Raw genomic sequence first — 24,061 nt, 5'->3', positions numbered from 1 at the left:
ACTTTTGTAAAACTGAACATGGCAAGTAGAGTTTTTTGATCTTGATTGTTTAGTAATTTCATTGATTTCAAAATTTCTAATTGCAATTTTATCTTAGGCATAAGAAAAGTGGTAGTTATAAATAAATTTTCCTATATTTATTTAATCGTCATCGCATTGCAGTTTATAAATATAATATCTTTTATTTAAAATGAGCGTTTGGGGTAAATTGTCACACGGTGAGTATACGTGAGTAATCGCCGTGCGTAGGATGCGTCGCGCTATATAACTTTAACAAAAACTTTGTCAATGCGACAGGCTGCATTATTATTTGAAGTGAACTGAAGATCGTACGTTAGTTCGATATTGTAAGAAAATTTCAGAAAAGGACATATGTGAAAATACGATTTGATTGCTATAAGTGTGGGTTATGCTAAACCAAAACAGAGTTTTTATTAGTGATTTACAAGAAGAAGAACTAGTTAATTATATATTACGTGCTTTAGATATTAACTTTGATCTTACACCCAAGAAAGTCAGAATTTTGGCTTATGTGACAACTAATCCTGGATACGGGGCACGTTGACAAATTTGCACGATCGTGTTTAACATTAAATAACTTTGTTTGTATAAAGATATATAAAAATAATATTTTTTTTCTTAAAACTAAAGGATGTGACTATTATGTAATGTACTCAATATTACATAATATGGTGTACAGTTTGTTATTTTTAATAATATAATTTGCATGTCACAATGTGCCCCGGTCTTTCCTACTCGTCTTTATTAAAGCGAAGAAAGTTTTCATTCCGTGTAAATAAATATTATATTTTTGGACAATTTTTTATCTCTATAAGCGCGAAAAACATATCTATATATGTTTATAAACATCCAAAATATTTTTATAATGCTATTTTCTTCGAGACAATAAACGTGAAAAACAACAACAGCTAGTGCAAACGAGTTGTATTTATGTACAGACTATATAAATTATCATATGCCATATATGTAATCCACTTAATCAATATTTATATATGCTCGCGTGGATACAGCCAATAAAAATGTAATTATATATTGTATGTGTACATATTAAAGAAATATTACAACTCTACATACACATTATTATACCCAGATAGCCAACTAAGTGCAAGTTGTTGGCAACTTGCCACAAATATCACTCATATGTTTTCAGCAATGTAACAAAAGGGTGTATCCTCTTTTCAAGTATGTACTTGCCAACAACAATTTTCAAAATGTAATAACAGCAAGTTCTCAACAACTCATCGGCAATAAACTTATATTATTTTTCTCAACTTATGAATAAAAATGATTGCTCATATATTGCTCACATATTGCTGACTCATATGTCCTAAACATTGGCTACAACAATTGATTGATAATAAAACTCAGCATAGTGATACTGAATTGACAAAAACATTTTCGTTGCGTTAAATAAAAACAACACAACAGCAATTGGCGAGCAACTTAATCTATACAATAATTTGCTTTATATTGAGTTTTCACATTTGGCTATCTGGGTATATAACGTTGTTATACATACACGTTACTTTTTTATTAACTAGAAATTAAAAGTAGTGTGCAATCATTGATCTCATAAGTCAGGAATAGCGTTATAATAATAAAGCGCGAACAAAATTATTTATTTATCTCTTGTCAGTAGTTAAATTCTTGTCGAGAGCGAGGAAAAGTCACGAAACGCCTATCATTAACCGAATCGACTAATCGAAAGTGTTGTACAACATATGTACATCGTCGACGTACACGTGTAATAAGTGAAATTGCATGACCTTACGCAGACTTGACCGCGATACGTCTCGCAAACAGCACGCGAGATCGTTTATCAGCTGTTAGTTGTTCGCTAGCTGTTAAAGTTCATTAACGATGACACGCAAAACTGGTTCAAGTCAAATTTAGTCTTTACAGGTACTGGATAGACATAACACCTTTTTTTTCCGCATCTCGTAATAATTCGCTAAACTATTCACATATTAAAGAGAGGACAAGTTTTTGTTATTTGTTTTTATTACTGATAAAGTTAAAGATCTAAGCCGTATGTGATCTATCGTTTCGACAAAGAAACCGTATTAATATCACATAAAATAAAAGAGAAAACGTAACGTAAGGTAAGTTTATTTTTTAAATATTTATTTGATAATTTAATGACGCGTGTGTGTGTGCTCGCTGCAAATCATATTAATTATCATATTATTTACCTTAGATTTGCAACTTAAGATGGCACCGATGACCTTGAAGAACGCGGTGGAGCCTATTCTATGGCTCAATCGTATATTTTGCATGGGAATATTCGAAATACCCACAAACAACCCACAACTTATTTTCAGCGTTCTTTACGTTATCTTGGTATCGATTGGGTATTTCGTTCTGTTTTATAATCTACTGGTCATCTTTCAATTAACGCTTCTTCATGACTTTGCAATATTTTTCTTCGTTCTGGGAGTCAACATCTTTGTTGCTGGCGTGGCTATAATTTTGTATTGGTACAAGTCCGAGGTGTGTTCATAATTTCATTTCTCGCGTGAAATTTATTTGAATATAAATTATCAGAAGTGTTATATTATTTAGTTTTTAACAACTATTTTCTAATCTAATAATTGCTTTGTGCTTTTTCGAAGAATTTGCTCATTATAATCAAGAAGATGAATTACGCGGATAGTACTTTAGAGACATTAGGTATACATCAAAATTATCGGAAGCTCTTTCACCGCATTATAAGCATTCTAATTTTCTATACAATACTCATGTTATTATTGAGTGTTATGCATTTATTATGGATCTACAGCGATGTCAATGTCTTCGGACTTACCGTTCTTACTACCATATGTTTCTGCTTTCCAATTATGGTCAATTTTGTAGTGGACGTCACTTTCATCTCCACAATCATGTAAGTAACGTATTTCCAGAATAGATGTTGTATGTCTTCTAAAATATTCTGTAAAAAACTTTAAACACACACACGTGTAGAAAAAAAAGTGAAAAAAATTTGTAGTTCCTATATACTTGTATCAATTATATAGCAATGTTTTAAAACTTGGTGAATACAAACGTATACTTATGTGTCTAATTGTACGTATGTGAGTATTGATGTGACATTATACGACAGATGTGTAAACAGGAAATTTAAATATACGAATTATTTAATCAACAAGGTAGTAGCCTGTGCAAATGAATCGAGTGATTGTAAGACATTTCGTGATAAGCGTGAGAATACACCTATTACAATCTACAAAGCACAGTATAAGAACAACAAACATAAAATGATGCATCTTATACAAATATTGAGGTAAAATGCAGATGTTGTTCTTAGCTTAGAAAACACACACATATAATATATTTAAAATTTTTCAAGTATTTTTAATAAGTCTTTGTACCGGAGTATAATCAATGATTAATTAAAAATATTTCTGTCTCAGACAATTACACTTGGAATTTACAAAAATATCACGACTAATTAACGACACCTTTTGTGCGCAACTTTTGCTCGAGTTTGCTGTACACTTCACAGTAGTAACTGCATGTTCCTACAATCTTTATGCCGCATTTACTGGCAAAATAGGTGTGTCATTTGGAACCGAGAAAATTATTTCCACGATAATCTGGGGAAGCGTTTATTCACTTAAAGTTATATTTGTGAACAATATGTGCAACAATCTGGCGGCCGAGGTAAAAAAATAGATACCTTCTATATAAAACAAAATACGATTTAATAAATTGTAATAACACAACTTATTTAAATATACACACAAAAAATTATGCATGTTATTATTTACGTTATATATGTTTAAAATATATTTAAAATATATTTAAAATATATGTTATATATGTTTAAAATATATTTAAAATATATGTTATATATGTTTAAAATATATTTAAAATATATTCTTAGTAACGTGTTCTTTTCGGATCAAATTTCGCCGTTGCGAATACGACGGAACATCTAATTATTTACGTTTGATATTTGTTTTAAAGTGAATTAAAGTTAAACAACACTTGTTATTATCTGGTTTTGACAATCCAATCAAAAGTAACGTGATACAACACTCTCTGAAGCGCGCAGTTTGTTACGAAGTGCTGTGCGCCCGACTTCTTTATGTTAGTTGAAAGCACCTCCAAGCGCAAAAGTTAATATCTTATTGTAGTACATAGAGTATGTGTGACGTATTCATATGATATTATCGCAGAATATATGTCGGTGTATATATTTCAGGCATATAAAACCGGCGAAATTATACAGTCGTTTGCAGGATCCGCAATCGATGACGAAGTGAGAGAAGAGGTAACAATTCCCCTGCGGTTTCTTCTTGTGATATCTATTTTATAGAGTAATAATAATAGTAATTAAGTTTTTTTCGTGGAACAATATGTATATATATATATATTTGCAGATTCAGCAATTTACTCAACAAATTATGCTTAATGCATTAAATTTCACAGCTGCTGGCTTTTTTACAATTGATAATTCTTTCACTGGAAAGGTTTGTGTTTATGTAATTACTTTGATATTTACTTTATTTATTAGCTGATGTATATTTATTTGTTCTGCATTAAATTATCTCAGTTATGTGTGTCATTTATGTACACAGTAGTATTGTTTAGAATAATCATTTATCTGAAAAAATTTTCTTCAGAATTCGTTTGAAGAATAAAAAATACTTTCAAAAATGAATAAAATAACAATGACAAATAAAAAAAAAATATATATATTACATTACATTGTTTCTTTCTTTCAGTTTTTTGCTACAGTTACTACTTATGTTGTCATTTTAATACAAATAAACCCACCAATATAAGTGCAACATGGAAAATAATCTGAAGATCACCCCAGAGAGAGAGAGAGAAATAAACGATACATGTGATATCTTGCTTATTTCTTACAGATACTAGAATAATCTCAAGAAGTGTATTACAATACTTTTGTAAAAATAAAATCCAATAATAAAATATCATTTCCTTAAAATGTAATAAAATCGACACACAATTTAAAATAATTCAAATTCAACCAAACTTAATTAAACTTTTATAATTTAATGTCTTATAATTATAATTAAAGTGTTGTAATTGTTCCAAAAATAAAATTTTTGGAAAAAATATAGTTTACTATATTTTTCATGTAAGAAAGACGATGTATATATGATGTATAGGTAAAGAATTATTTCAAAAATAAAATTTGGTAGTAATTGTCAACGTTACTTTGTGCAATTGATTCTATTCCATTCGAATTAATCTATACCGACTTGTCGTTAAAGATGTAACAATGTTAATGCGACAATCTAATCTATAAGTGTCATATCATCAACTTGATGAATAAACTACTTTGTACACCAACATTCGTCGACTTTCAGGCTAAAACTCAATAGTCAATATTGCGAAGTGCCAATGTTGAGATCATGGATGACTCTTTGGAAAAAGTTATGCGTCCTTATCTTACAGTCGCTTTCTTCATGGGTTGCGGAATTTACAGAAATTCTAAGGGTCGTCCAAAACTTTGTTTGAGCATTTTATATATATGTTTTGTGTGGCCTGGTTATACGTCTTCCTTTCAATATATGGTGCTTAAGTTGGCAAGACAACCATTTAGTCGTATGTTGACTTCCTTTACGATAAACATAAATTTGTTCCTGTCGATGCTATCCATATTCATCACTTTTCGCAAACACGAGGTAAGATTTTTTTTTCTTAATATTACATTGTTATGTTGTTCGCTTACACATTGTAACATACATACATCTACTTTTTATATATTTGTGTGTTTATCGTTTTTGGATTATTTCGGAAGAAATCAAAGCGTTTGTTAAAAAATATTATTTCAATTAAAGAATTTTCAATGTATTTGATTTTGTCAGATAAAACATGATAAGATTTTGTCAGTAAATTTTTAATGTATACGGTGTACAAATACATGTGTGTTTGTTAGACATACCGGATGTGTATAAGAAGACTCGACTTCGTGAATGACACAATGGAGAAACTTGGAATACCCAAAGACTATGATAGATCTCGAAAATTAGTAAGATGGTCGTTGATTTCATGGTGTTTAATACTATGCTTGGCGAATTGTCTTGATATTTTATGGTATGCACAACGATACGCTAGCGTATGGGCTGCGTTTGTCCCCGTGATTATGAATTACTCTCTACACATCAATACCTTACTGGACTTGATAATTGTGTTTATTTTGAAGTTAGTACGTGTATAGTGATATAAAGTAGTCAGTACATCGTGACGCTTCTTTTAACACTTTGTGTGTTCTCACATTACAGATACATAAGTACTAGATTCGATAAAATAAACGATCACATCGAACAACTGACAGAGATCGAGGACTGTGGACTAAGATGCGCGTGGAAAAAGTCTCTTATTGTCAATCGTAACTATATTCGAAGCAATGAGCAGCGCAAGCGTGTGTTCTGGACCGCAATGTAAATTAATATACGCTAAGGTGACATAAAAAAAATTTAAAGAAAGTAGTTAGCAAAATTGACTTCTTATGATATATAGCATTCGGTTTGACTACTCTATATAATTTTTAAACATAAACTTTTGCACATATTTTCATATCAAAGCATTTTACTAATATATATGACAACAACGTAATATAAATATAATTATTTTTTTCTCATAGGCACCTTCATTTAGAACTGTGTCAGATATTTCGCAATATCAACGCTTTGTACGGAATGCAAATGACTGTGCAGGTGGCATCCTATTTCGTTATTTTCCTGGGATTGTGTTATTTTCACTTTTATGTATTATTACATTTAACTAAAATGTATGAACACGGTAATACAAAACTGTCGCATATACTTTCCATCGACGCATGGACTATAATATTCTTAAGTAAACTTATAATATTAAATCACAGTTGCGAAAGTGTCAGCGCCAAGGTAAGATACCTATTTGCACGTAATATAAAAATTATATTTAAAAATTAGAAAGATTGGGAACCTTCCAGTTTTTTTTGACTGCGGTTAGAGGCAGTTTAGTAAATAACGTAATTTAGTATATAATGTTATTTATTGTAATGTGAAACGTTTCGATCGTTGATTTTGATCGATTATATTTAAAAAATTTTTAAAATATGTTTACACTAGATTTCGCTGTACATAACGACCATTATATCTATAAAAGAAATTAGTATAAATCTATAACACGAGATTGTTTTTCCTTTAATATGTAAATTAACGTTGAAACTTGTCTTTCTAAAAACTTTATTTTTATTTTATATTCTTTCGCACATAGGCAAAAACAACTAGAGTTGTGATTCATAAATTGACCAATTTTATCCGTTTTACCGACCTGCACGAAGAGGTAACAGAGAGAGAAATCTAATAATATAAAATTCGAAACTTTAATAACTGTTTCTTCAATCTTTATAACAATATCAGCGTGTTATATTGCAGATCTATCAATTTGGTCTGCAAATTATGCTTCATCCATTGAAGTTTAGCGGAATGGGATTATTTTCTTTTGGCTATAATTTTATCCGTTCGGTTTGTATTTAATATAATTTCCATCTATACAAGTAAATGTAATCGTAAATAAAAAATGTGATTTACTGACTGATGTGTTTTTACGACACTATTGTTTAAGTATATTTACTTTTTGCTTTCAGTTCGTCGTCTGGATTTTTACTGTTGTTCTGTTCCTGCTACAAATGGATACTTCTCCTATAATACGAGTAGTTACTTCTGAGAACAATTTAACATCGTGGTTATAGTAAAAAACAATATTTTTCTTTTAAAGTTAGTATTGTAGTTTTGATATTGTCTTTTCGATATTTTTTTAGTTTTTGTTATTTTTCTTTCAAAACAAATTACACAAATAAATATATAATATTGCTGTAAATATATAATTATTTTATTTTAGAGACTTGACAAAACGTTTTGACCCTAATTTGAGTCTTCTTTAGTGTACTACATAATTATTATATGTATTAGAATCGAAACGTTTGTCAAGTAAAAATAAAAGAAGTTTATTGACACAAAGATCTGGTTATTGCTTCGAATTGGCCACTTCCCTACTATTATAAGTTTTCACGAGAAAGAATACAAAAGTTTATATAATTATTGTTCTAATTACGTGAATCATATTGTATTAATGAAATATTATTACAACTAGCGCACCGCAGTGCATAATATATACAGAATATAAAAAGTAAATGCAAGAAATATACTTTAAAAATGTAACTGCTCGTGCTCTTTGTATGATTGGTAATATCAAATAAGTGTATCTCTATTATCACTAATAATTCAATTATAGTAATGCAAAACTTTTATCAAGTGCCATACCATCATCGTAATGAATGGGGCATGCTAACATTTATCGACTTTAGGTTTAGTAAGTAGAAGTTACCACAGCGAAATGCGAGTGTTGCGATCATGTACGACACTATGGAAAGAGTCATGCGTCCTTATTTTGTAGTCACTTTCTTCACGGGTTGCGGAATTTACATATATCCGAAAAGTCATTTAAGACTTTGTTTCAGTGTTATTTATATACTAACTGTGTGGACTGTTTTTGTTTGGGCGTTCTATACTGTAGTAGAAACATTCATATTGACAGGAGGAATTGTTAGAGTTTTAACTTGTTCTTCGATAGGAATAAATTTGTTCTTATCAATGTTACATATACTTATCACATTTTACAAACACGAGGTATTTATAATTCTTTTTTGTACAAATTTGCCGTCGTTGTTTTGCATATCTATACTTTTAAATGTATAATATATGTAATATATAAATTATATCATTTTCCACTTCTCTTGCGCAAATACTACTTGCAAACAAAATTTGCTAAAATATTACGTATAATTTATGAATTTTCAATAAATCTTATAAATCTCCTTAAAGATAAAAACACACTTGACGATAATGTATTAAAAAAGTATTTCTCTACATAGTATCAAACACTACCAAGTTTTAATCTTTTTTTCAAGGATAAGATGTATCTTACTTTTATAATTTGGTTTTTACCTATTTTATTCATAGAAATACCAACAATGTATAAAGAAACTCGATATTGTAAATGACACATTCGTAGAGCTCGGAATATCTAAAGAATATGATAAAGAACGAACAATGATAAAATGGTCATTGATTTCGTGGTTTATAATGGTATGTCTGGTAAATATTTTTGACGGTTTAGTGTGGCTAATGCAACACACTAATGCAAAAGCGATGATTATGCCTTGGATTATAGATTATCCTATACATATCAATACTTTACACGACTTGACGATTATGTATATGTTAAGGTAATATATTATTATTACTATAATAATGCTAAATAAAACACATTAATTTGTTATTTTCTTTATAAATAAGAGCGTATAAAATAGACCTTTTTTATTTTTTGCCACAGATATATCGGAAACAGATTTGATAAAATAAACGACCGTATTGCGCAACTCTCGGAAAATGAGAACTGTGGATTAAGATGCATGTGGAAAAAGTCTCTTACTGTCAATAGTCGCTATGTTCGAAACACAGAATATCATAAGCATGTGTTGTGGACTGCAATGTAATTAATATATATAAAATTTAACGAATAATTAATTATCCGTTTAATATCCGATTAATTATCCGTCTTTATTGTTTAACGGATATAAAACCTATTGCTATTTACTTGTACAGTTATATATAATTTTGCAGTTATAATTCATAGAAAATATATTCTTAATTGTATCATAATATATAGGTATAACATATACATAAATAATACTTTTGTGTTTATAGGCATCTTCATTTGGAACTTTGTTGTATAGCTCGTAATATAAATGTTTTTTATGGAATGCAAATGACTGTGGAGATGGCTTCCAATTTTGTTTGTTTCTTAGGGACATTTTACTTCCAATATCGTATACTGTTATGTCTTATCCACATATATAAGAGCGGGCAAGCAAAATTACTGCTTGTGCTTTCTACTGACATATGGACCATTTACTTTGTAGTTAAATTTGTAACATTAAATCATATTTGTGAAAGCGTTAGTGCCAAGGTAATATAACTTTCTGTAAATTATTTGAAGATATACTTCTTTTCTTGTTATTTGTAATTCAATGTTTCTTTCTTTTTTTTCTAAAATAATACAATTAATGTTTAGTACAAACCAAAATATAGTAATAAAATATAAAAAGATTACAAGTAGAATAGCAAATTGTAAAATCTTAAAAAATTAGTTTTATGTTACATATATCTGAAAATTTAATGCAATATTTAATGCATGTCTGCAAAAATACATATCTCATTGTATGACATGCACCTGTTTTTGATAAAAAGGAAATAAAGAAAAAAATAAAAACTCTACAAATTTTTGTTTTTACAAAGTTACTTTTAAATTATTTCAGGCACAAAAAACCAGAATTGTGATTCATAAATTGACAAATCTTCTTTCTTTTGCGGATATGCACGATATGGTAATTTAAATTTAATAATTTACTTCTCTCTCTCTGTGAATACGTGTTACATATTTATTTTTTTTATACCATGCGTTTTAATACAGATTTATCAGTTGGGTCTGCAAATATCGCTTCATCCACTAAAGTTCAGCGGAATGGGTTTATTTTATTTTGGCTACAAATTTATCCGTTCGGTAAGTGCTTAATATCATTTCAGCACTACAAATAAATCGCGGAATACTAGTTTTCTTCGGTCATAACTTTTAAACAAAAATATTTATAATAACATTTTCTTTCAGTTTATTGTCTGGATTTTTACTATTTTTCTTTTAATAATACAAGAGGACACGTATTCTATACAACGTATATTATCTACAAAAAATGTGTCATCGTGTTTTTTCTAGAAAATAACCGTATTGATAAAGTTCGTACATCAAGTACTTAGCTTTTTTTAGTTATGTAGGTTTTATTACTTTCGTAACAATTACATGTGAAATAAAATATACTACAGAACGTCCTTATTTTCGCAACTGATAAAATGCNTTTTTTNNNAAANNTTTNTTNTTNTTNTTTTTTTTTTTTTTTTTTTNTTCTTTGATATTATAACTCAAGAAGCACACCTTTCATTTTGCGCATCTATGATCAAAAAGCGAATAGAATAACACAGAGGTGTGACAGCGCAAAAAGGAAAGAGTTCATTAATGAGAGTTTATCGATGACGATAATAAAAAGTAGGTGACAAAAATGTGTTTACAATAGTGACATTCTACTGTATGTGTATGTGTATACAATACCAAACAATTATATAAGTGTAGTATTTTAAACACATCGCATATTACACGATTATATTACATTTTTCCAAAATTATTTATTCTACTAACTTTCTCCATTTACTAAATTATATTCACATATTTATGTAAAAAAAATTAAGTTTTATATATTTATACATCATATCTGCACCGAAAAAATTGTATTCTCGTTCTGAAGAAATATATCGTACTTACTTTAAGTATATTTTATACTAAAATAGGCGCCAAGAAGAATCTCTTATTTTAAGAGGAAAATTCTCTAAAGAGTAATATTGATAAGAATATGTACTAATTAGAATATATACTAATAGACTATATGCTAATTAGATTTATATATATATAATCAGTACGTAATCTATATATTTTTTGCATTAAAAACGATATTTGGTAGGATTTTTTAAATAATTTTATTTTTATTTTACATTTTGAAGTTTTTCACACATATTACCTATGTTTAATTTTTTATTTTTAATGATTATAATCTATATCTATATTTATATTATTTTTAATTATTATTAGTTTTATAATAAAATGTAAACTAATACAGTATAATAATAATTTTAACAATTAATCATTTTTATTACAATAGCAAAATTAATCAATGTTTGTCTTCCATTCGTACATTTGACATAGATAAATAAATAAATATGTGTAAAACATATAAGTTTACAAAATATGTCTAAAAGATACATATAAAGTTCCATCTGCTTTTGTTCTGCGAGAAGTCGGATAAAATGAAATAAGGTTTTGATATTCTTCATAAACCCATTCCATAGTTGGTGTTACTTCATAACAGTAAAAGTGATTATTAAAACTTATAATATGGAAAAGTGAGAAAATAAAATCTACATCGTTATTAAGTAGTTGTGGTTTCACAATCCAATGTAACAAACCAAACACAGGCAAATCTTGTACACAGTTAATTGCAAATATCATATTTTTTTGTATTTAATGTTGTAGATAGTTGCTTCTTTAACTACCATAGAATTTTCAAGATGAGGAGGTAAAATATATTGAAAATCATCATAGTTACAACATTCACTCACAATTATTTCCTCAGAATAAAAAATTAAATTTTTTTGAAAGCCCTGTCTAGATAAAAAGCGAGCTGAGAGATTATTTCTCTAAAAGAATATTTCCTAGCCACTGTTAATGGTGAATATTTCCGACAAATTGTAGCCTTAGCTACTTGTTTTACCACGGGTCGATGCTTTCCTTCCATTCGCATTGACCACACATGAATCAGANGACCAATTAACTTCAAAATTCTAGGATAATGAACCATAATAGACGAGTTTTGGCGATCGTATGGTACATATACCAAAGTGTACCAAACTATAGTTCGAGTGACTTCAAATTATAGTTTGATACACTTTGGTGTATGTACCACGACCGCCAAAAATCGCCTAATATGGTGATTAGATTTTAATGTCTTAAACAGCAANGTACAATATAATTCATGATGTTCAGCAATTAAAGTTGTAAGATAAATAATTCGGTTATTATCTACAAATGGCGCGGTAGCAATATCTAATATGTGAACTAGACAGAGGTACAGCTGCCATGGTTCCTCTACGTCAGGTACCAAATCTCTAATTATAAGACCAAAATGTCGGACAAAAAACAGTATTTCTGACGCAGAAATTTTTTTCTTCGGATATGATCAAGTGTAATAATAGAAGGTTTATTACCTATATCAAAACTGTAATCAAAAGTTTGTATTCGATCATTAAGATTTTCAAGAGTAAAATATTTTTTTACAGAAATTAGTTCCTCCAAAATAGCACATAAATCATAATGGCAAATACCTTCTAGTAAATCGTGCATTATATCTGCAACAAGATTAGTACTTATATAAAATGTTTTAAGTTCATTCCAAACACATCGTTCTTTAATACCAGTTAATGATACATTATTTGAGAATATCAGCTTTATAATTTTTTCTATTACGTAAACGCAATACATTTTCCTTAACTTGTTTCTTCATTACTTGTTTATGTTCTTTGCAAAAATGACAATAAAAATTTGTATTAAAGGATTCAGTAAATCCAGTAATAGAGTGAATTTCTAAATTGTCAGCAAGAAGTAAGCATAAACAAAAATATAAACTTGCTGATTTCCAGTCGCTGTATGCACAATTATGCCATTAGTTTCGAGATCTTTGAGTTCATTTATAACAGGAAGGAAAGCATTTCCATTGTTGAGATGTCTATCATCTGATAAAAATACAGAGGATACAAATATATTTTTAAGAATGGACAGATAGTGTTGAGGAATACAGGGTATTTGATAATATAATAGTCCAAGACTATGATCACCTGCATGTGANCCTGTATGATTATCAGGCTCTACATCATCAAAATAGAAAAACAAAGGCAATACTAGATTTTCTCCAAAATACAATTCTTTGATATTTTTCCATAGAGCTTTGAATTATATTAGTAAATGTATTTGAATTATTAAGATTTTTAATATTAACCAAAATAGCCTCAAAGACACCAGGCAACTCTAGAACTTCTTTCAAAACATGTTTTATACTAATGTGTTGACCTATTAGTTCTACTGGTGTCAAAACTCCAATTTCTTTAACTTTTTTCATTTTTTCTACAACTCCAATTTTATAAGATTGAGAACATATATAAAACTGACTTGCTTTAAGTGCATTTATTCTTTGAGCCTCAGTCTCTAAGCCTTCAAATATATTTTGCATTGTATTGAACATCTCAATTAAATGGTGCATATTATTCCGTCTTTGNTCAGCTTCTTGCAACATTGCCAATGTTTTACTCTTAAGCATTATAATAAAATTACCAGACACAAACTCTGAAATAAGTTCAATAACCTCTTGTACATGACGTCTGTTTAATGTAGTAGAAGCATATAACTTTGCAAAAAAAAAAAAAAAAAAAAAAAAAAAAAAACAAAAACATACTAAAGCTTTTGACTCAAATACAGCTTTTTTAAAATCAAGAGCAGTAAAAGCAACATNCAGCTTCTTGCAACATTGCCAATGTTTTACTCTTAAGCATTATAATAAAATTACCAGACACAAACTCTGAAATAAGTTCAATAACCTCTTGTACAGGACGTCTGTTTAATGTAGTAGAAGCGTATATCTTTGCAAAAAAAAAAAAAAAAAAAAAAAAAAAAAAAAAAAAAAAAACTAAAGCTTTTGACTCAAATACAGCTTTTTTAAAATCAAGAGCAGTAAAAGCAACATCATGCATATTCTCAACCTTTCTAGGTATTTTCTATGCACATTTACTGACGATTTGGAAACTCAGACTCCAAACGATAGAAGAACAAACGGAAATCATATCGGCGCCCGAAAAGATAAACCGTGCCTAGTAAAAACCCGGAATTTTGCTATAACGAGCGAAAAAAATTTATCGTTTAAACACTCCGAGCAGTTTTCCAAACAAACCCGGATATCTCCGGGTCATGAAAAACACCGATTATAAAATTTAGAGCGGCCGGCGCAAATAGAAACTCCGGCGCCACGAGCAATTTTATTATAAGCAAATAGCAAAGGGTCTATGCGGCGTGATCGAAAAAAAAACAACACTCTCCTTTTTCCCTTCTCCGAAAAATCGGACGAGCCAACCGAGGCGAGAAATCGTCACCGATTGGCGATCTCACGAAGTTTACCCGACCACTAACTAACAAATAGGAACTGGCAAAGCTCGACTGAGTTTTCTGATTGGGAAAGTCCTCGCTTACTCAAAATTGTATATAAGCCAGGACTCTCAGAACCAAAGTCAGTTAAGAGCCGCTTAAAAGTCGGGAGTGTCGTGGTGCAAAGAGTTCAAAAAAGTAAAGTGCAGTGAGTGCCAAAGCCGGGACACCGAAGCCGCACTGGTGGTCAACCCTCCGCTCCCGAGTACCTGCAGCCAACCCGACACCGCCGCAACTCAACTAAGTAGTAAGTGTTCTAAGAAACCAATTGTTCACTGAGATTCCACGAATTACAAATAGAAATAGAGAAAAGAGAGAAACCCGCAGCTGCTCTTCAGGTAGCTCAGAGAAATGTAATCGCGAAATAAAAACAATTAATCATTAATTCATCGGCTAAGTTAAAAAAAAAAAACAATTACTGAACTATCTAAGACACCTTCTCACCTTCTCCCTTAATCAGAGAAGATATCCGCGACCCTAAATAGCTCCGGATAACTTCTGATAGACATCCGCAGTTTCTGAATCGCTCCGGATGACTTCTGACAGATATCCGCAGTTTCTGAATCGCTCCGGATGACTTCTGACAGACATTCGCGGTTTTGACTCGCTCTGGACGGCCTCTCACATCTTTCCTTAATCAGAGAAGATATCCGCGATCCTTAATCGCTCTTGATGACTCCCGATAGACATCCGCGGTTTTGAATCGCTCAAGATAACCTCCGATCCTCCATTTTAATTCTGTATCCTCAGCGTACGAGGATTTAAACTTGCGAATTAAAACTTGCCGTAAACAATTTTCTTTCTTCCTCTCCTCGCACCTTGAAGGTTCAACTGCGGGTTACTCAAACAAAGACTCTTGCAGCTTATTAATTAAAATACTATATAATTGATTTAAGTGGAACCTCACAAATACATTTCACGGGCGACAATAAAGGCTCGACGCAATCGGCGGAACCGAGCCTTGCGTCGAGCCGCCGCGCTTGCCTTGGGCAAAGCTGAGCCGGACGGACCCAATTGCCCGACGCTTACCACTCCCGAGAAACGTTCCAACATTGGACAACAAGCAACATCCTACTCGGACAACAGCAACATCAGCGACAATAACATTAAAAACCCCTGCAATACTCACGCAATTCCCTCTCACGCGCACATACACTCACCGACACACTCGCACGCAAGCACATCTCACGCAACCTCACACGACACACATACGGACACACACCACGACGACGATTCGTGATATCAATCCTCTTCTTAATCTCCTGTAAGCCCTGATCCTCCCGCGAACAATCCTGCCCCGCCTTCGAGCGATGACCCTCCGATCATTTGTAAAATTCGCGACACTACATCCATCCACACGACAACACACCTAACACAAAAATTGTAACAAAAACTCCTCTTAATGAATAAATTAATATGATTTATATCCGATCAGTTTAATTAAATCGACCTCTCATCCTCTACATCCTCAATTGATCGCACGGTCTCGTTCTTAGTCCATAGAGTTAAATCTCTAGACTTAAAAAGAGACCGACGAGCGGGGCCTCATAGGATAGAGTAAGATCGGCATACGCCGTTGACCTGTCCGTGAGAGCACACAAACTCGCTCGATTCTGCCGCAGCGGGATCGCCATCCTGCTGTGCGGAGATAGAGGAACGACAGCTCTCTGTTACTCCACCATAGCCCGGCCGTAACCGTGGGCCAGGACGTAACAATTGCAATTTTCTGAAAGTTTCGCTATATCAATTGGTATGTTTNTTATTGATATATTGTTTATAAATAGATCACTCTCAGTAGTGATTACATCAGTACTGACTGAATCCTTTTTAGAAGTCTATCAATAACAAGTTTTATATAATCAATCATTTTCATATAAATATTATGAATAAATAATTAAATGTTTTAAGTTACAAAGTTAAAAGAGAGTTAAAATAAAAGTTAAAACATATAAGAAATAAAGATTAAAATAATAAAGTTAATTAAGGTACGCATGTGCCCTGAAAAATAATACTTCTCCTTGGTCTACACACTGATTTGTTTTAATAAGGTGTTTCCAAGCAGTGAGGAAACTTGCTCGCAGAGTCCTATTTGAGGAATTAATTCTTTTATTACTTCCTCATTTATAGCGAGCAGTCTTTTAATGCTAGTTATTTTTTGACCTGAAGACAATATAACCGCAACCTTGTAGTAAATATACACCACTTACATTACCTCTTCACAAACAGATTACAAAAGTGGCCTACGAGATAGACCCACACGACTTTAAAATCCTACATCTGTTTGTAAAGGGTTAAACATGCACATACGAGCAATAGATAAAACAATAGGAAAGACCATAAAAAACCACGATGTATTACAAAATTCACTTTTAAAGTACTGAAATTTAAAGTTTACATTACATGTATCATAGATTTTCAGTAATGGCAGTAAATTTGTATGTCACAATGTGCACCGGTCATCTTACGTATCTTTATTTCTATTTTTCCTATAATTTATACAATCAATTTGTTTACTTCAAAAAAAGCTCATAGTAATACTTACTGATTCAATACTGTTAATGTAAAAATCTACTTAAGTGCCATCACCGTAATGAAATATACAACAATGTTCATCGACTACCAGGTTAAGACTTGGTAGTCGTCACAGGGAAGTGCAAGTGTTGCAATCATGTATGAGACTATGGAAAAAGTCATGCATCCTTATTTTGTAGTCACTTTCTTCACGGGTTGCGGAATTTACATATATCCGAAAAGTCATTTAAGACTTTGTTTTAGTGTTATTTATATACTAATTGTGTGGACTGTTTATGCTTGGGCGTTCTATACTGTAATAGTAACATTTATATTGCCAGAAGGAATGATTAAAGTTTTACAGTATTCTTTAATAGGAATAAATTTGTTTCTTTCAATGTTACATATACTTATCACATTTTTCAAACACGAGGTATTTATATTGGTTTTAATGTGCAAAACTTTGCGATGTTGCTAGCATATCTATAATTTTCTATGTATAATATATGTACTATATAAATATGTCATTTTCCACTTCTCTTGTGCAAATACTAATTGCATACAATATTTACTAAACTATTATGTCAATTTTACGAATTTCCGATATATATTATGAATCTACTTAAAAATAAAAACAGGTGATAATGTATTAACAAACTATATCTCTACATAATATCAAACGCTACCAAGTTTTACTTTTTTTTTCAAGAATAAGATGTATCTTACTTTTATAATATTTTTTTACCTATTTTATTCATAGAAATACCAAGAGTTTATAAGGAAACTGGATATTGTAGATGACACATTCGTAGAGCTCGGAATATCTAAAGAATATAATAAAGAACGAACAATGATAAAATGGTCATTGATTTCGTGGTTTATAATAGTGTGCCTAATAAATATTTTTGACGGTTTAAAGTGTCTAACGCAGCACTCTAATACGAAAGCTGCGATGATTATACCTTGGATTTTAGATTACGCTGTACATATCAATACTGTACACGACTTGACGATTATGTATATGTTACGGTAATATATTATTATTACTAAAAAAGAATTACGTAATGTTAAAAAAACACATTATTTTGTTATCTTATTTATAAAAAAGAGTGTATACAATAGACTTTTTTAAATCTTTTACCATAGATATATCGGCAACAGATTTGATAAAATAAACGACCGTATTGTGCAACACTCAGAGAATGAAAACTGTGGATTAAGATGCATGTGGAAAAAGTCTGTTACTGTCAATTGTCGCTATGTTCAAAACAAAAAATATCGCAAGCATGTGTTGTGGACTGCAATGTAATTACTATAAACAAGTAAAAAAATTAAAAAAAATATTTGTACAAAAGTATTGTTTAACGGATATAACACCTATTGCTATTTACTTGTACAGTTATAATTTTGCATAGAAAATATATTCTTAATCATATCATAATATATAAGTATAACATATACATAACTAATGTTTTTGTGTTTGTAGGCATCTTCATTTGGAACTTTGTTGGATAGCTCGTAATATAAATGTTTTCTATGGAATGCAAATGACTGTGCAGATGGCATCTTATTTTGTCTGTTTCCTAGAATTATTATATTTCCAATATCGTTCATTGTTATGTCTTATCCACATATATGAAAGCGGGCAAGCAAAAGTACTGCTTATGCTTTTTACTGATTCATGGACCATTTATTTTCTAATTAAATTTGTAACTTTAAATCATATTTGTGAAAGTGTTAGTGCCAAGGTAATATAAAAACATATAGCAATAAAATATAAAAANATTACAAGTAGAATAGCAAAATGTAAAATCTTATAAATTATTTTTATTTTACATATATCTGAAACTTTGATGCAACTTTTAACGCATGTCTGCAAAAATAAATGCCTTCCTGTCTGACATGCACCTGTTTTTAAGTAAAAAAATTAATAAATAAACTGTCTACTAATTTTTGGTTTTACAAAGTTACTTTTATATTATTTCAGGCACACAAAACCAGAACTGTGATTCATAAATTGACAAATCTTCTTTATTTTGCGGATATGAATGACATGGTAATTTAAATGTAACAATTTATTTTTGTCAATATTTGTTTTTTGAAAGACCTCTGGTTTATAACAATATGCGTTATAATACAGATTTATCAGTTTGGTCTGCAAATATCGCTTCACCCACTGAAGTTTAGCGGAATGGGTTTATTTTATTTTGGCTACAAATTTATCCGTTCGGTAAGTGTTTAATATCATTTCAGAACTACAAATAAATCTTGCAATACTAGTTTCCTTCGGGTAAAATTTTTAAACAAAAATATTTACAAAAATATTTTCTTTTAGTTCATTGTCTGGATTTTTACTGTTTTTCTTTTATTAATGCAAGAGGACACGTATTCTGTACAACATATATTACCTAAAACAAATGTGTCATCATGTTTTTTCTAGAAAATAACCGTATTTGTAAAGTTCGTACATTAAGTACTTAACTGTTTTTTATTTATGTAGGTTTTATTACTTTCGTAACAATTACGACATGTGAAATAAAATACACCACAGAACTTCCTTATTCTCTCAACTGACAAAATGCATTTTTGCAGAAATATTTTTTATTGTTAGTTTTCTTTTGTATTTTTATTCTTTGATATCAACTCAAGACGCACATCTTTCATTTTGCGCATGTATGATCAAAAAGCGAATGGAATAACACAGGGGGTGTGACAGCGCAAAAAAGAAAGAATTCATAAATGGAAGTGTATTGATGGCGATAATAAAAAGTGTGACAAAAATGTGTTCACAATAATGAAATTCTACTTTATGTATTTGTATACAATACCAAACACTTATATAAGTATATTATTTTAAACACATTGCATATGACACAGTTATTTTATAATTTTACAAAACTATTCATTCTACTAATTTTCTTTATTTACTAAATTGTGTGCAATATTTATTTTAAAGAAATGAAGTTTTATACATTTATACATTATATCTGATTAAATCTTCAAGTCAAGACGTGGGTCTGAATGGATGGGTTTGAGTAAATCACAGACACATTCAAAAGTTTTAAACCGGTGTCTTTAGTGAGTACTATTTTAAAGCGCGACTTTCGAAAGTCACGAAGTAAATAAATTTTAAATAATGATAGAGATAAGTGACAGCGTTATTCGTTTAATAGCTTTGCAAAGTTTGAATGTTGAAGTGCGAAAAAAATTTAATATGCCCAAGTCTAGACAAAACATTGGCATTTTGTAAAGTAAGTAAATTTTTTTCAGTTTGAACACTTTTAGTATACTAAAAAATAAGTAATATTTTTTGTATATTGTTAACAAAATATTTGTACATTTATAGCGATTTATAAGGTCATGGCGCGCAGACACGTTCCAAACATTTCTTTGAAACTACTAGAGATTTTTTAAATTTATTTTTTTTACGCAGAATCGTTTAAATCGTTGACTACAAAACTAAATATTTAAAAAATATTCATTTTTCGCAGAAATACGATCTTAAAAAAACGTAGGTTTCACAGACCTAGTCTGGACAACTTGTAGGTCATGTTTTGGCTTTGAAAAAAAAGAAGTTTCTCATTTGATTATACCTTGGATTCTAGAGTACTGTGTACATATCAATCATATTGCATGATTTGACGATTATGTAGGGGAAACCGGAGCTAGTTGTCACACGAAGTTAGCTGTCAAACTGCTATTATCTTGCTTACTGAAAAGCTTAGAAAATATTCTTCTTTATGTTGTAAGTTGCTATTATTGTGTTAGTAACTTGTGCTATATAACTGTTTTTAAAAACATGATGTGTAATATTTACGAACACTTTTGTACACCTGGACATAAGAAGTAAATTGTTCTCATCTTGATGGTTTAGTAATTTCACTGATTTTTGAATTCCTACTTGTAATTGTGTCTTAGGTATACTAAATGTGGTACTTTTAAAGAAGTTCTCCTATATTTATTTAATTGTCATTGTATCGCAATGTATAAATATAACATCTTCTATTTAAAATAAACGTTTGGGGTAAGATGACTCATTAGCACTTTGCACAATGGACGGAATAGCGATAACGATAGAAATAACACCAGTTTTAAAGAATTTATATGTATAAATAACAAGTGGAACAGCGAAATCTAACATACAAAAATACACATATATCAATGCAAATCAGAAAACAGAATAAGCAATAGCGAAAAAATTTCCGACGAGTTGGAATTCTTTCTATTGCTTATCACTATCACTATTCCCTCGCATTATGCAAGAAGCTATTGTCAAATAAAACGGAGCAAGTTATCAGACGACGAGTATGCGCGAAGAAGTATTCGCCGTGCGCAGTAAGATGCGTCTCGCTATAACTTTACCAAAAACATTGTCAGTGCGACAACCTGCGTTATTATTTAAAATAAACTATAGTATGTTAGCTCGGTATTGTAAGAAAATTTCATAAAAAATTATACATGTGAAAATACATTTTGTACAAGTGTGAGTTATGCTAAACCAAACAAATTTTTAGTCATTTACAAGAAGAACTACTTAGTTCTTAATTGCGTGCTTTAGACATTTACTTTTTTCTTACTCTCAACGAAATCAAAATTAAAACTTATGTGACAACTAATCTCGGATACAAGGCACGTTGACAAATTTGCACAATCGTGTTTAACATTAAATACCTTCGTTTGTATAAAGATATATAAAAATAATATATTTTTTTCTTAAAGCTAAAAGATGTGACTATGATGTAATGTACCCAATATTACATATGGTGTACAGTTTAGTATTTTTGAAAATATAATTTGCATGTCACAATATGCACCGGTCACCTTTACGTATCTCTAATTCTCTTTTTCCTATAATTTATACAATCGATTTGTTTACTTCAAAAAAAGCTTATAGTAATACTTACTAATTCAATACTGTTAATGTGAAAATCTACTTAAGTGCCATCACCGTGATGAAATATACAACAATATTCATCGACTACCATGTTAAGACCTGGTAGTCGTCATAGGAAAGTGCAAGTGTTGCAATCATGTATGAGACTATGGAAAAAGTCATGCATCCTTATTTTGTAGTCACTTTCTTCACGGGTTGCGGAATTTACATATTTCCGAAAAGTCATTCAAGACTTTGTTTTAGTGTTATTTATATACTAATTGTATGGACTGTTTATGCTTGGGCGTTCTATACTTTAATAGTAACATTTATATGGCCAGAAGGAATTATTAAAGTTTTACAGTATTCTTCAATAGGAATAAATGTGTTCCTTTCATGGTTACATATACTTATCACATTTTTCAACCACAAGGTATTTATATTGGTTTTAATGTGCAAAATTTGCGATGTTAGCATGTCTATAATTTTTCATGTATAATATATGTAATATATAAATATGTCATTTTTTACTTCTTTTGTGCAGATACTATTTGCATGCAATATTTACTAAACTATTACGTGAAGTTTACGAATTTCCGATACATCTTATAAATCTCCTTAAAGATAAAAACACACTTGACTATAATGTATTACAAAAGTATTTCTCTACATAGTATCAAACACTACCAAGTTTTAGTTTTTTTTTCAAGGATAAGATGTATCTTACTTTTATAATTTCTTTTTTACCTATTTTATTTATAGAAATACCGAAAGTTCATAAGGAAACTAGATATTGTAGATGACACACTCGTAGAGCTCGGAATATCTAAAGAATATGATAAAGAACGAACAATGATAAAATGGTCATTGATTTTGTGGTTTATAATAGTGTGCTTAATAAATATTTTTGACAGTTTGAAGTGTCTAACGCAATACTCTAATACGAAAGCTGCGATGATTATACCTTGGATTGCAGATTACGCTGTACATATCAATACTTTACACGACTTGACGATTATGTATATGTTACGGTACTATATTATTATTACTATAAAATAATCACGTAATGCTAAAAAAAACACATTATTTTGTTATCTTCTTTATAAAAAAGAGTGTATAAAATAGACTTTTTTAAATCTTTTACCATAGATATATCGGCATCAGATTTGATAAAATAAACGACCGTATTGCGCAACTCTCGGAAAATGAGAACTGTGGATTAAGATGCATGTGGAAAAAGTCTCTTACTGTCAATAGTCGCTATGTTCGGAACACAGAATATCACAAGCATGTGTTGTGGACTGCAATGTAAGTAATAAAAACAAGTAGAAAAATTGAAAAAAATAGTTGTACAAAAATATTGTTTAACGGATATAAAACCTATTGCTATTTACTTGTACAGTTATAATTTTGCATAGAAAATATATTCTTAATCATATCATAATATATAGGTATAACATATACATAAATAATGCCTTTATGTTTGTAGGCATCTTCATTTGGAACTTTGTTGGATAGCTCGTAATATAAATGTTTTTTATGGATTGCAAATGACTGTGCAGATGGCTTCCTTTTTTTTTTATTCCTTAGGAATCTTTTATGTTCATTATCGTGTAGTGTTATGTCTTATCCACGTATATGACAGCGGGCAAGCAAAAGTACTGCTTATGCTTTTTACTGAGTTATGGACCATTTATTTTCTAATTAAATTTGTAACTTTAAATCATATTTGTGAAAGTGTTAGTGCCAAGGTAATATAAAAACATATAGCAATAAAAT

The 24,061-nt window shown here is 30.2% G+C and overlaps 1 protein-coding gene across 3 annotated transcripts; it reads left to right on the top strand.

Moving 5' to 3' along the window:
• Window positions 1-1,856: 1,856 nt before the first annotated feature.
• On the top strand, window positions 1,857-4,908 carry LOC109860281 (putative gustatory receptor 28b). Of its 3 annotated transcripts, none has more exons than XM_020439268.1 (8): window positions 1,857-2,123; window positions 2,219-2,511; window positions 2,634-2,902; window positions 3,134-3,301; window positions 3,432-3,681; window positions 4,226-4,294; window positions 4,404-4,493; window positions 4,749-4,908. In XM_020439268.1, exons 2-8 carry the CDS (start codon window positions 2,233-2,235, stop codon window positions 4,806-4,808), a joined length of 1,185 nt encoding a protein of 394 aa, XP_020294857.1. In that variant the 5' UTR covers window positions 1,857-2,123; window positions 2,219-2,232; the 3' UTR covers window positions 4,809-4,908. The 3 variants fall into 3 exon arrangements, with proteins under 3 accessions (XP_020294857.1, XP_020294856.1, XP_020294858.1); XM_020439267.1 differs by having other exon boundaries at window positions 3,122-3,301; XM_020439269.1 differs by lacking the exons at window positions 4,226-4,294; window positions 4,404-4,493; window positions 4,749-4,908 and adding an exon at window positions 3,988-4,029 and having other exon boundaries at window positions 3,122-3,301.
• Window positions 4,909-24,061: the final 19,153 nt, after the last annotated feature.

This window comes from Pseudomyrmex gracilis, unplaced genomic scaffold (assembly GCF_002006095.1).
Source record: "Pseudomyrmex gracilis isolate BER0280 unplaced genomic scaffold, ASM200609v1 scaffold_358, whole genome shotgun sequence".
NCBI classification, from domain to species: Eukaryota; Metazoa; Arthropoda; class Insecta; order Hymenoptera; family Formicidae; genus Pseudomyrmex; species Pseudomyrmex gracilis.
Note: the sequence above shows the minus strand (reverse complement) of the source record. Positions and strands in the feature narration are given on the sequence as shown.

What these genes read in the sequence shown, in the direction of transcription:
- LOC109860281 (XM_020439267.1), top strand. Translation starts at nt 2,233, where the DNA reads ATGGCACCGATGACCTTGAAGAACGCGGTGGAGCCTATTCTATGGCTC. An exon ending in TGTATTGGTACAAGTCCGAG is followed by an intron (nt 2,512 to 2,633) that starts GTGTGTTCATAA and finishes GCTTTTTCGAAG; the next exon opens with AATTTGCTCATTATAATCAA. An exon ending in ATAATTCTTTCACTGGAAAG is followed by an intron (nt 4,494 to 4,748) that starts GTTTGTGTTTAT and finishes TCTTTCTTTCAG; the next exon opens with TTTTTTGCTACAGTTACTAC.